Raw genomic sequence first — 14250 nt, 5'->3', positions numbered from 1 at the left:
ATGGCCTTTCTGAACAAGGGCTTGTCGAATCAGCCATTGAGTTGTTTCAAAGCATGCCATGCAAGCCTGATATCTTTGGCTACAATGCTGTGCTGAAGGGTTTGTGCAAAGCTGCGCGATGGGAGGATGCTGGGGAGCTTATATCTAAGATGGCTAGAAAGGATTGCCCCCCAAATGAAATCACATTCAATATACTAATCAATTCCCTGTGCCAGAAAGGGCTTGTTGATCGTGCAATTGAGGTTTTCGAGCAAATGCCAAAGTATGGAAGTACACCTGATATTTTCACATACAATGCCCTTATCAATGGCTTTTCTGAACAAGGCCGTCTGGATGATGCCCGCAAGATATTAAGCACCATGTCATGCAAGCCTGATGCCGTGTCCTATAATTCTGCATTGAAGGGTTTATGTCGAGCTGAACGATGGAAGGAAGCAGAGGAGGTTGTGGCTGAGATGCTTAGAAAGAAGTGCCCTCCAAATGAAGTAACATTCAAGTATGCTAATCGATTATTTGTACCAAACAGGGTAACTTGAGTCAACCTTTTGAATCTCTTCAGAAAATGCCAATTATGAAGTTATGCTTTGCCATCTACACTGCCCCTGCCAAAGGAGATTTTGTAAGCAAGAGCCTGAAGGGTACTACAGGCCTGCCACAGTCTGCTCTTATGCTTCATCAATGGATTTGTGTAGAAATGAGCAACAGGATACTGCCAGAGTTTCTGGTTGAGATCAGCGCGGAAAGGCTAATCCAAATAGTGCATCTTTTGGTTGGCCGGGATCATGGCCCGGTCCATGCTAGTGCCAGAAAACGCGAGGTAGGCAACTGGAGGCAACGAGGACACGGTGGAGGCCTACATCTCTCCAGCAAACCTTTCATTTCCTGCAATTTGCACAATCAAACTGAGACGACTGTGCTGCCACCTACCTCTCTCCGTGCATGAGCGCCGGTGACGATGACAAGGTGGCTTGCTTCTCTCCTGTAAGTACCTAAATCCTCCTCTGAAAATCCAGGCCCCTGATTCTCCTTCCCCTGTTCAAAAGAATTGGGGGGCATGGATCTTGGGCTGGAACTTGTTTATTCTGTGTCAGTGTCACTATGATGTACTGCACGTTGTTGCTTTTACTAGACATGCCTCTTTTTACCGATTCATGTCTGTCTCCTGTATTGGTTCAGAGTAGAATCAGCTATGTACCTAACTTTATTTGTGAAAAGAAACTGTCTTTAGTTGAACAAGTACTGCCAATGCCATTCTTATCATTCATGTTGTTACAAGAAAACTTTGTGTTATATAGATGTGCTAGCTTGCTTGCTTTCCTTCTCAAAGCATACACCAAGAGCCTGCTTAATGCATCCTTATTTTCTGGCAGCTTCTCATCTGTTTAATTCACTGTTTCTGCAGATATTGCAACTGCTGCTAGCAGGAGGGAGCTTCTTGATTAAGGAACAAACTATATTTTATTGTAAGGAGAAAAGTCAGTTGCAACAAATAATTATTTGTCAGTTACCAAGTGTGCTCAGATATATTATTCTATCTGAAATGGTTGAAAATTGAAAAGCATTGTACTTCTGAGTAATTCTGAAAACCCATGGTTTCATTCATATCTGGGTAATTCTGCTCATGCACCTTCTCCATGGAAATTCTGGATGATGTGTATGTGTTACAATCCAAATAGCTGCTCGGTCAGCTTCTGAAGATGGGAAGTTCAGAGTTCAAGCAAACAAAGGTATCTTTCTGGCATGATACTTCCATTTCTTTGGCTCTTTAATCTTGTGCAGTTACTTGGCAGTTCTAGACTTTTCAAGTGGGGCTCTACAATATTCTTTTTGTTTCAATCATTTCATCCGCTATGCTTTTCTTGATTGTATCAATCCATTACATATTCAGCAATCAAACTTAAAATTTAAACAGAAGAGTAGAAAGGAAAATAACTAGCCTGCTGTGTTCTCTGCACAGGAAGACTGTAAAACAATGTAATCTTATGGAAGTTTGACCTCCCAAACTAATCCATTGGAGATTACCCCATTTCTATAGCTGGCGAAGAATATACAGTGCGCTCATAAGTTATACTCCGTCCCAAAATTCTTGTCTTAGATTTGTCTAGATACGGATGTATCTTGTCTAAATACGGATGTATCAAGTTATGTTTTAGTATTAGATACATCCGTATCTAGACAAATCTAAGACAAGAATTTTGGGACGGAGGGAGTACTACATTATACTAATAACTAGACTTGGGTAAAACACTAACTTACAAAATATTCAGTATTCTAATGTTTGTGTTTTTGAGAAAGCGCAAAAGCCTCATGTTTCATTCCATTGAAAAATTAGAAAAGACAGAGTACGCCCCAAATGGGCCAAAAAAGAAAACCATTACAGACTTACCCGTGGGCTTCTAGAAATGAGAGGTGGTATGTGATTATGTTTGTATCAACATTAGAAATTATTTTAAGACATGATGGTAGAAAGCTTCAAAATCAATAGTAAACAGGATTTGTTAGCATCCATACGTCTCAGTTGCAGAACAGAATCATTTGGCTGGCAAAAGAAGCAATAGCCTGAAAAGGAAAAAACAACCTATTGGGATGCTAAACTTCACCAAAAAGAACTCATCGATGTTTGAGAATCAATTAGTCTACCAAAAAGAAATAGCATCGTATTAAAAACATCAAAAAAAGACAGGTGAGCAGGGGCACAGTTCAGAACCTCTTCTATGTTATCGTTTGATGCCATATAACCATGCTACTCATACTGTGGGTGGCTCAAACTGAAAAGATGGGGATAAAATGTTGAACAAATAAAAAGTTCTGTGTTCCTTGTGCGTTGTATGTATCTTGTTTTCTAATACATAAAAATGCCAGCTCTAAACCATGAGTATCCAACAAAAGAAAACATGCCTGATTAAATGAAGAACATGCGGTAGCCAGCAGCATTCCACTAGATAACAGCTTGAGGATGCAATTGTCTCAGGATCCACCACCAAACTACACCATTCTTTATTAGCCCTTGCTGCCAATAAGTGGAACATGACAATGTGGTTCATCTCGAGGACAGCAGACATAATAAAAAACTGTAGTGGACATGAGACGACTTTAGTGTTGTGATCTCTATGCTTCTGCCAGATCTCAAGGCATAGCAGACAGCATCAGGGAGATGTAATGGCATGATTCTTCGTGCCTGCCAATCAGATGCTACATCACTGCTGTACACTTCTGTATAAATAGATGACAGTGGAACTGTACATACATCAAACAAGAAGCTCTTCTTTTCTGCTTCTCCTCCTCTCATCAACCACAATACAGAGAAAGGCATCAAGCTCAGAGATGGCTTTCTACCTAAGATCGATAAGTTTGCCTTCTAGGCCTCACGTCAGTGAGACCGAAGTCGAGCAAGAACTCCACAGCCTAGAAGCAAGCATCTCTTCCTCCAATTCCATCAGCATGATGTGCGATGGTCTCAGGAGTCTTGCAAACATCTACGATGCTCTTGAAGAGATTATTTGCCTACCAAGCAGCCAAGTTTGCTCCTCCCAGCAGAGGAACATATTGGATGGTGAAATTGAAGGTTCTCTTGAGCTGCTAGATCTCTGCAGTGCCATGCAAGAGATCTTCGTCGAGATGAAGGCTATCATCCAAGAGCTGCAAGTGGCTTTAAGGAAAGCCGACGATGCAGCCTCTCAAGCCAAGATCCAATCTTACACCCGCTTGGCAAAGAAGGCCAAGAAACATCTCAGGAAGACTGCGAAGAAGGCTCCTGCAGCTTGCAGGATAGTCATGCTGTTGGCCAAGGCCAGAGAGATCTCTGTCTCTCTGCTGGAGTCCACACTTCATCTCTTGTCAAAGCAAATCGAAATGCCTAAACAGTCTCTTGTTTCCAAAGCATTTCACAAGAAGAAGTTAGCTGTTTGCAAGGAGGAGCAATTGTTGGAGCTAGAGTGCAGTATCGGAGATCTCGAGAGTGGAGTAGGACATCTGTTCAGGAAATTAGTCCAGAGCAGAGTTTCTCTACTCAACATCCTTAGCTCGTAGATACTCCCAAGTCACTCTTGACACTCTGATTGGCATCCACCTTTTAAGGAATAGCTGATCTGCATACAGTTTTCCCATATTTATACACGAGATAGTATAAATGTAAATGATACTATAGAAAGAGAAACAGAAGTTTTGATCCATTTCACCATTTCATGCTTGATGTGTGTTTTGTGAGCCTACTTACTTTGTTTTAATGTCCTTGGTTTGTGGATCTTGCTTCTTGTGCATGAAACATGCCAGATCAAAGTCACAAGGTCTCAACTTGTTGTTAGCAGAATCAATCAGTTTTATTATCCAGATTCTCTACCACCACCACATGTCCACATGGCTGTGCAGTCTGGCACTACAATTGAATATTTTTATTGTTTCATATAACAGAGTCTAAATTAGTACTCTCAAGTTTTAACATCGTCGACATCTATATCATTTAAGCATTTTAGGTGAAAAAACAACAAAAACATTTATCTTAGAAGCACAACCTTTTGCATGTGCTACAGGATTAACAATAATCTGAGCAAAACGTAATCCAACCTTTTGCACTGATATTGTCACGTACAGTAGCCTTATCATGGCCTTGCTGAACAAGAGCTTGTGGAATCGGCCATTGAGTAATTTCAAAGCATGCCATGTAAGCCTGATATTTTTTTTTACAGTGCTGTGCTACAGGATTTGTGCAGAGCTGCGCGATGGGAGGAAGCTGGGGAGATGATATCTAAGATGGCCAGAAAGGATTGTCCCCCAAATGAAGTCACATCAATATACTAATCAATTCCTTGTGCCAAAAAGGGCTTATCGATCGTGCAATCTAGGTGGTTGAGCAAATGCCAAAGTATGGAAGTACACCTGATATTTTCACATACAATGCCCTTATCAATGGCTTTTCTGAACAAGGCCGTCTGTATGATGCCGACAAGTTATTAAGCACTATGCCGTGCAAGCCAGATACCGTTTCCTATAATTCTACATTGAAGTTCATGTAGAGCTGAGCGATGGAAGGAAGCAGAGGAGGTTGTGGCTGAGATGCTTAGAAAGAAGTGCCCTCTAAAGGAAGTAACATTCAATTATGCTAATCAATTGTTTATACCAAACAGGGTAACTTGAATCAACCTTTGAAATCTCTTGAGAAAATTCCAATAATATAAAGTTATGCTTGGTCATCTACACTGCCCCTGCGAAAGGCGCTTTTGTAAGCAAGAGTCTGAAGGATGCCCTGAGTTATGAATCAGTGCACTTGTGCAGGCCTGCCACGGTCCACTCTTATTCTTCATCAAAGGATTTGTGTAGAAATGAGCAACATGTAAATGCCAGAGTTTCTGGTTGAGATCAGCGCCGAGAGGGTAATCCAAATAAGGCCTCTTTTGGTTAGGCTGGATATAGCCAGGATCATGGCCTGATCCACGCCAGTGACAGAAAACGTGATGTAGGCAACCGGAGGCGACGGGGCAGAGTCGACATAGCCTACACCTCTGGCAAAATTTTAGTTTCTCCTTTCCCCACAACTTGCACAACTGAACTGAGATAACTGTGCCGTCACCTACTTCTCTCCGCACATGACCTCCGGCGGCAACGACAACAATGGCTTGGTTCTCTCCTGTAAGTACCTGCACCATCGTCCAAAAATCTAGGGTTTGAGATTTCCATCTCTTCCTTCTGATTCTTGTGTTGAGCGCCCATGATTCTCCTCTTTCCCCTGCTTGAAAGAATTGGCGGGCATGGATCTTGGGCTGGAACTAGTTTATTATGTATCAATATGATGTACTGCATGTTGCCGCTTTTACTAGACATGCGCATGCCTGTTTTTACCAATTCATGTTTGTCTCCTGTATTCAGAGTGGAATCAGCTATGTACCTTGCTTTTGTCAAGAGAAACTGTCTTTAGTCGAACAAGCGCTGCCGATGCCATTCTTAGAAAACTGTGTTATATATATACCTATATAGATGCGCTAGTTCTGCTTGCTTTCCTTCTCAAAGCATACACCAAGAGCTTGCATAATGCATCCTCATTTTTTTCCAGCTTCTCATCTCTTTGATTCACTGTTTCTGCAGATATTGCAACTACTACTAGTCGGAGGGAGCTTCTTGATTAAGGAATGTACTTTATTTTGTTGTAAGGAGAAAAGTCAGTTGCAACAAAGAATTATTTGATTTTCTGCCAGTTACCAAGTGATCTCAGATGTTTTGTTCTGTCTGAAATGGTTGAAAAAAAAATTAAAAGCATTGTACTTCTGAGTAATTCTGAAAATCCATGGTTTCCTTCATATCTGGGTAATTCTTCTCATGCGCCATCTCCATGGGAATTCTGGATCATGTGTATGTGTTACAATCCAAATACCTGCTCGGTCAGCTTCTGAAGATGGGAAGTTCAGAGTTCAAGCAAACAAAGGTATCTTTCTGAAACAATACTTCCATTTCTTTGGCTCCTTAATCTTGCGCAGTTACTTGACAGTTCTAGACTTTTCAAGTGGGGCTCAATAGTCTTATACTTTACAATATTCTTTTTATTTCAATCATTTCTTGGATGATCTGCCAAGCTTTTCTTGATTGTATCAATACGTTATATATTCAGCAATCAAACCAAGTAAGTTGACACAGTATACCCACAAGTAGGTTGTTCTAATTCCACGAGATGTATTGGTTTCTATCTCTGACCTTTAGAAAACATATATGCTCATTGAAACTGCATTGCTAAAAAGTTAAACAGGAGAGAAGAAAGGAAAATAATCGAGTCTGGTATGTTCTGTGTCCAGGAAGACTGTAAAAGTGAAACAATGTAACCTTATGGAAATTTGACCTCCCAAACTAACCCATTGGATGACCAGACCTTGGTAAAACACCCACTTACAAAATTTGCAGCATTCTACCGTATTTTTTTCGTTGAGAAAACGCAAAAGCCCCAAACGGACAGAAAAGAAAAGAAAACAATTACAGAGTGTCCCTTGGGCTTTGATGTAATTACGTTTGTATTAACATTATAAATTATTATAAGACATGGTATACTGGCAGAAAGCCTCAAACTTACCAACAAACAGGATTTGTTAGCACCCATACTTTGTGATGTGGCAAGTGAAAAATCTTTCGGTCACAGAACCGAACCATTTGGCTGGCAACAGAAGCAATGGCCTGAAAAGGAAAAAGAGAGAATGTTGAAAAAATAAGCTCCGTGTTTCTCCAGCACATAAAAATGCCTGCTACAAATCATGAGGTTATCACGAATATATCCAACAGAAGAAAGAAACATACCTGGTTAAATGTAGAACATGCTGGCAGCCAGCAGCATTCCTCTGAATAATAGCTTGAGCGTGCAATTATGTCAAGATCCACCACCAAACTATACCATTCTTAATTAGCCCTTGCCTCTAATAAGTGGAACACGGCAATGCGATGGTTCATCTCGAGGGTAGCAGACCACAATAGAAAATGTAGTGAACATGAGACGACTTTGGTGTTGTAATCGATGCACTGCTGGCAGATCTCAAGGCATAGCAGACAATATCATGGAGATGTAATGGCATGATTCTTCATGTCTACCAATCAGATGCTACAGTACATCTGTGCACTTCTCTGTATAAATAGGCGTCAGTGGAACGGTAGATACATCAAACTAGAAGCTCTTCTTTCCAGCTCCCCCTCGTTTCTGCATCCAGTATACAGAGAAAAACTTCAGGATCAGATATGGCTTTCCACCTAAGATCAATAAGTTTGCCTTCTAGGCCTCATGTCAGTGAGACCGAAGTCGAGCAAGAACTCCATAGCCTAGAAGCAAGCATCTCTTCCTCTAATTCCATCGGCATGATGTGCAATGGTCTCAGGGGTCTTGCAAACATCTACGATGGTCTTGAAGGGATCATTTCGCTACCAAGCCACCAAGCTTGCTCCTCCCAGCAGAGGGTGATGTTGGATGGAGAACTGGAAGGTTCTCTCGAGCTCCTAGATCTCTGCGGTGCCATGCAAGAGATCTTCGTCGAGATGAAGGCCATCATCCAAGAGCTGCAAGTGGCTCTAAGGAAAGGGGAAGTTGCAGCTGCTCAAGCCAAGATTCAGTCTTACACCCGCCTGTCGAAGAAGGCCAGGAACCATTTCAAGAAGGCCACGAAGAAGGCTCCTGCGGATTGCAGGATGGTCATGCTATTGGCCAAGGCCAGGGAGGTCTCTGCCTCTCTCCTGGAGTCCACACTCCACCTTGTGTCGAAGCACATCGAAATGCCTAAACAGTCTCTTGTTTCCAAGGCATTTCACAAGAAGAAGGCGGTTGTTTGTAAGGAGGAAGAATTGTCGGAGTTAGAGTGCAGTATCGGAGATCTTGAGAGTGGAGCAGGACATCTGTTCAGGAAATTAGTCCAGAGCAGAGTTTCTCTACTCAACATCCTTAGCTCATAGATATTCCCAAGTCATTTTTGGCGCCCTCCGATCGGCATCCGCCTTTTAAGGAATAGCTGATCTTCATACAACTATACTGTATAAATGTACATGAAACTATAGAAATAGAAAGTGAAACAAAAGTTTTGATCCATTTGACCATTTCATCCGTGAAGACGTGTTTGTGATCCCAGTGGTTAGTGGATCTTGTTCCTTATGCATGAAACATGCCAGATCAAAGTCACAAGGTCCCAATCGATCAATTTTATTGTCCAGATTCTCCACCACCACCACATAGTTGTGCACTACTCTGGCACTACAATTGAATATATTTCTTTTTCATACAACGAAGTCCAAATCAGTGTACTCAAATTTCAAAATCTTTGACATCTATATCATTTAAGCATTGAAGGTGACAAAATAAGAAAAAACATTTACTCCAGAACCAGAACTTTTTGCATGTTCCACAGTATTAACAATAATCTGAGCAAGGCCTAATCCAAACTTGCCAGTGCACAGACTTTTTGGTCCTTCCATATAATGCACGCAAAGAACAGTCGACGCTTTATATGCTCATTCCCGGGGTGTCTGAGAATCAGTTAGTACGACTAAGAGGTAATATAATAGCGTACAAAAACATTGAAAAGAATAGGCACACATCAAAAGCTAGTCTCTGCAATGGTTAGATGTTAAATGGTCATGCTGCTTACACGGTGGGTGGCTGAAAGCTTCAAGCTGAAAATAAAATATGGGGATAACATGCTGAGCCGCTAACATGGATCTTTTGCAGTGGATCTTGTTTCCATGGCCTAAACATGCCAGCTCCGACCGTTGAGGCTTTAACCTGTCATTTGCAAGAGTGCCCACCAAAGAAAACACCTTATTAAATATAGGTATGTGACAGATAAATGTTAGGTTAGCGATCCATTAAGTAATGGCATGGGCGTGCAATTATGCTGAAACCCACCATCAGACTAAACCGCATCTTTTTGATTGCTTCTTGCTGCCAATTGCTGGAACATGATAGTATGATGACTCATATCTCAAGGACAGTAGGCACAGAAACAAATGTACTAAACATGAGAAGACTTTAGTGTTGCAATCTCTATGCGTCTGCCAGACATAGCAGACAGCATGTGGGCTATGTAATGGCATGATTCTTCATGTCTACCAATCGGATGCTACAATACAGCTGTACACATCTTCTGTATAAATAGGCGGCAGCAGAACGGGTAGATACATCAAACAAGAAGCTCTTATTTTCTGCTTCTCCTCCTCTCATCAACCACGAGACAGAGAAAAGCTTCAAGCTCAGATATGGCTTTCCACCAAAGATCGATAAGTTTGCCTTCTAGGCCTCACGTCAGTGAGACCGAAGTCGCGCAAGAGCTCCACCGCCTAGAAGCAAGTATCTCTTCCTCCAATTCCATCAGCATGATGTGTGATGGTCTCAGGAGTCTCGCAAACATCTACGATGGTCTTGAAGAGATTATTTGCCTACCAAGCAACCAAGTTTGCTCCTCCCAGCAGAGGAACATGTTGGATGGAGAGATGGAATGCTCCATTGAGCTGTTAGATCTCTGCAGCACCATGCAAGGGACCTTCGCCGAGATGATGGCCATCATCCAAGAGCTCCAACTGGCTCTAAGAAAAGGAGATGATGCAGCTGCTCAAGCCAAGATCCAGTCTTTTATTCGCTTGGGGAAGAAGGCCAGGAAACATTTCAAGAAGTCTGCCAAGAAGCCTGCATTTGACAAGATGGTCATGCTCTTGACCAAGGCAAGAGAGATCTGCATCTCTCTGTTGGAGTCCACACTCCATCTCTTGTTGAAGCAAATTGAAATGCCAAAGCAGTCTCTTGTCTGCAAGGCATTTTACAAGAAGAAGGAAATTGTCTGCAAGGAGGAACAATTGCAGGAGTTAGAGTGCAGTATCGAAGATCTTCAGAATGGAGCAGGAGATTTGTTCAGGAAATTAGTCCAGAACAGAGTTTCTCTTTTAAACATTCTTAGCTCATAGATACTCCACATCACTCTACTCCCTGTGATTGGCATCCGCCTTTTTGAGGATGAGCCGATCTTGATACAGTTTTGCCATATGTATATAGAGTACAAATTAATGTACAGAAATTATAGAAACAAAGACCAAAGTTTTGATCCATCTCAGATTTTGCGATATTGATAAAATCTCTTGGGGCTTTTTGATGAATATATGCATGACAAGAGAAAATGTGTATGATGTGAATTCATCATGTATTTGCTAGGTTTGTGTTACTGGTTTGATTTTTGTGGTAAATGATAACAGCAAAATGATGTTAGACGTACACGCAAGTTTTTTTACAAGTTAACATTACCTTAAGATACTTTTTTTTAGCTGTACTTTAAGATTCTTGATTAGCACACAATCATTATTTTGTGGATCTCACTGACCATGCATAGGACACGCCAGGTCGAAGCCACATGGTTGATGGTTGCGTCACACCTAGCCAGATTCCCTTCATAGTTGCCAATGGTGGCCATCGTATGCTCAGTTATTATTTTGGTATGTATCTACCTTGTTATTCTTATTCATATGACTAGTCATCAACCCGTGCATCTGCACGGGCTAGGGTTTTTTATATCATTAAACCATTAGAGTGCAATCCAATATACAATATGGAAATAAATCTTTTAAGCATAATAGGGAAATAAAGCTTTGTGAAGATTTTAGGTGACCACTACCTCAATTATTAATGTGACTGTTCGTTAATTCGTAAAATTTTACTTCGATATCAGATTCTTTCTTTCGTTATACTCTAATTCGTAAATGAAAAGTTATACACAATAGCTCCTCGTGTCGTACAATTTTTCTTTATGTTTTGTATCAGGAAAATTAACAAAAAACACAGTAAGAAATCAATGCTTCATCTAGAAATGTCCAAATGATGATTGACAATACAAACTGCAGTTAGCTGAATGCAAAGCTGATGCGATTGATCTTGTGAAATACTGTACCATGCATGTGGTCTTATTTGTTGCATTCGTTAAAGGATATATTTTATGAGCAATTGATGCAAGCACAAAGTTCAGCTAATTGTAGGTGAAAATAAATATGAAAACCATGTATAGGACTGGAAAATATCCGGACAACACTTGGTCGACGTGAAATACAATACAGTTAGTAGTTTGTGAAAACACAAATAGATATAAAACATAGCATTCAAATTTCTTGGATTATTATTGAAGTATAGAAAATTAGCATTAGTCGTGCACTGCACAAAAAGTATAGTCAACTCACAAAAAGTATAGCCCCTGGTCACCCACAGTATCATCTCTACCAATTCTTGGGAGTTAGTCCAGACCTTACATTCAGATACTTGATCTGCACTCCGTGTAAAGGGACGCAACGTACATTAACCAAATCTATAGATTGTAGTTCCTTGAATCCGGGCACTTCAGATAAACAGAAAACATCGGATTTAACTTCAAGTCAGACCTAATTATCCCCTCACATGCAATCAAATCAAGAAAATAATAAGAATATTAATTACTTGATAGCATTAGGCCTAGTGCTCCTTCCTGCAGCATGCCAAACCCTCATCAGACGGCTCAGACTGCCCTTTTCACTCAGGGGCGAAAATCACACTGCTCTTCCCGTGTGAACTGGGCTGAGAACTTGCGAAGGGGCATCATCTAGATGGAAAAGACTGCGGCGCTGATGGGTCATGCCATGGAGAGGGAATCAATGGAAAGGTGAATGAGTAGGCTTGGAGCGTGTGCTGCGTGGCCGATGGAAGACCCGCAACGGCAAGAGGTGCGGGTTTGGCTGCTGCTGCCGCGCGGAGGCATGACCACAGGAAAACGGATCTAATACTATTACCCGCATGCACCAGTTAATATTGTAGGCTTTTCAGGATGTGGTGATGGCTGCCGGCTTGCTAGATTCAATTGCTGTTGAGGAAGGGAACATGTAGCTGCTGGTTGAAATCCTATTTAGATGGATGCAGCGTGGAAGTTTAGGCCATGTGGGAACATCAGAGGAGACACGCAGAGGAGGAAGATGATAATCTTGCCCGGAGACGTTTGTGACTTTGTGGGGCCGAATCGGCCAAGTCATTTTCTTTACTGCAACGTAGATGTGTTTTTGGCAGCCCGTGCAAGAGTTTTTTGTTTCTGTCAAAGCTTATGTGGGACAGGGCAGCCCGTGCAATTTTTTTTTTGCCAAAGCTTAAGTGGGACAGATAGCGTGGACTCTTGACCTATTTTATCCTACGGCTATGGTTAGCTAATGGAGGGATCGTACGGACAACTTGCTAAGTTAATGAGGATTAACGTGAAGCCCTGATTAGTGCTTCCAATTAGTAAATATAAGATAAGATATGTTTGCATTGCTGATAAAATCATATAGCTAATTGTGATGGATAGATTAACGGAAAAATGAAATAAAAAATATTCTTAATAATAAAATAATCCATATTCACCTATGAAAAAAAATTGTATGCTGGTTTCTTCTGCATGATGTTATTTGGTATTTCATGGGAGATGATTATTGGATTGAGCATCATGGATTTATGAGATGCCATATCCTAATGTTAACAATTTTTTTTTTTCAAAAAGGAGGATGACCCCCGACCTCTGCATCTGGGAGATGCATGTGGTCATTTTATTAATTATTCATAAGGACCTTACAAGCTAATACATCAATATGTCTGAATCCGCGCAACTCCTATCCAATTGATGAAGGGATGCAGTAAGCCTGAGACGAATACCCAGACCTCTCACCAAAGCCTAACATCTAAAACCGAAGGCCTGAACGAAGCCACATACTAGGTGTGGGGCACAAACCGTTTTGACGCACTCTCATGGGTCGTCACCACCATCTTCCACCGGTCTATCTTAAGAGCAGGTATTGACGCATCGTCCTTGGCAGTCCTGCCGTCGACACCGCCACGGCACCAAACAACGCCACCACCCTGCGCTCGTCCATCCAGACACTTTTGTCGTCGAGACCCATCTGCCTCATGCCGCCAGTACTCGTCGTCTTCATGTTGTAGATGACATGCCGCTCCACCTGCGAACCTCCGCACCACCGCCACTAGCCCTTGCCACCCGGATCCCACAGCCAGAACAACCTTCTCCCGAACACCCAAGCCTCCCCAGACGATGCCTTCATGAAGGGTACGACGAGCAAGGCATCGCCGCCGTCCAAGCACGTGGGTTTTGGACTTTCGTTCGGATGTGTGTGTGTGTGTGTGTGGGGGGGGGGCAGGTGTCGGAATTAACCACATGGCACCACACACCAGCCTCTCCTAGCCAAACGGCGCCCCAATGGAGGTAACGACACCGAGCGCCGCCGCCGCCGCATCCGCAAGGGATAACACGAATTAACCTTGGATCGGAGAAGAGGGGGTGGGGAGAAGGGATCTCGTCGGTGCCTCCAAGGAGGGGAGCAGCGCCGCATGCGGTGTCACCGACATGGATGGCCAAGCCACCAAAGGATTTCTCACGAACCCAACTCACACCACCATGCCCAGCCACCATCAGGCCGATGAGACAAGATCACCGGCGCGAGATCCGGCGGGAAGTGGACAAGACGGTAAACTTCAGATCCGATGCTAGCTAGGAGAACCGCCGGAGCAGACCGCCGGCCATGTACCGAGCCTGCTGTCGCCGTCGAGGACACCAACCCTCCCCCATGAGCACTGTTGGGTAACGTAGCAATAATTCAAAATTTTCCTACGTGTCACCAAGATCAATCTAGGAGATGCTAGCAACGAGAGAGAGGGAGTGCATCTTCATACCCTTGAAGATCGCTAAGCGGAAGCGTTACAAGAACGCGGTTGATGGAGTCGTACTCGCGGCGATTCAAATCACGGAAGATCCG

At 42.4% G+C, this 14250-nt stretch overlaps 4 protein-coding genes across 4 annotated transcripts in view; all 4 read left to right on the top strand.

Moving 5' to 3' along the window:
- Positions 1 to 534: 534 nt before the first annotated feature.
- The window catches only part of LOC109740740 (uncharacterized), a 32445-nt gene continuing 18729 nt past the window's right edge, over positions 535 to 14250 (top strand). The window contains exons 1-5 of the mRNA XM_045233901.2: positions 535 to 981; positions 1403 to 1727; positions 4686 to 5625; positions 6079 to 6415; positions 10837 to 10929. The gene's annotated coding sequence lies outside the window, so the exon portion shown is untranslated. The remainder of the gene's footprint in view (positions 982 to 1402; positions 1728 to 4685; positions 5626 to 6078; positions 6416 to 10836; positions 10930 to 14250) is intronic.
- On the top strand, positions 2211 to 4171 carry LOC109740742 (uncharacterized). Its single transcript, XM_020299795.4, has one exon. The coding sequence runs from the start codon at positions 3226 to 3228 to the stop codon at positions 4027 to 4029; it is 804 nt and encodes a 267-aa protein (XP_020155384.1). The 5' UTR covers positions 2211 to 3225; the 3' UTR covers positions 4030 to 4171.
- Positions 6426 to 10574, top strand: LOC109740743 (uncharacterized). Its single transcript, XM_045233902.2, has one exon. It carries the CDS (start codon positions 7705 to 7707, stop codon positions 8407 to 8409), a length of 705 nt encoding a protein of 234 aa, XP_045089837.1. The 5' UTR covers positions 6426 to 7704; the 3' UTR covers positions 8410 to 10574.
- Positions 9706 to 10574, top strand: LOC109740745 (uncharacterized). The gene has a single exon (XM_020299799.4). The coding sequence runs from the start codon at positions 9706 to 9708 to the stop codon at positions 10405 to 10407; it is 702 nt and encodes a 233-aa protein (XP_020155388.1). The 3' UTR covers positions 10408 to 10574.

The sequence above is a fragment of the Aegilops tauschii genome, chromosome 3 (genome assembly GCF_002575655.3).
Source record: "Aegilops tauschii subsp. strangulata cultivar AL8/78 chromosome 3, Aet v6.0, whole genome shotgun sequence".
Classification (NCBI taxonomy): Eukaryota; Viridiplantae; Streptophyta; class Magnoliopsida; order Poales; family Poaceae; genus Aegilops; species Aegilops tauschii.
Note: the sequence above shows the minus strand (reverse complement) of the source record. Positions and strands in the feature narration are given on the sequence as shown.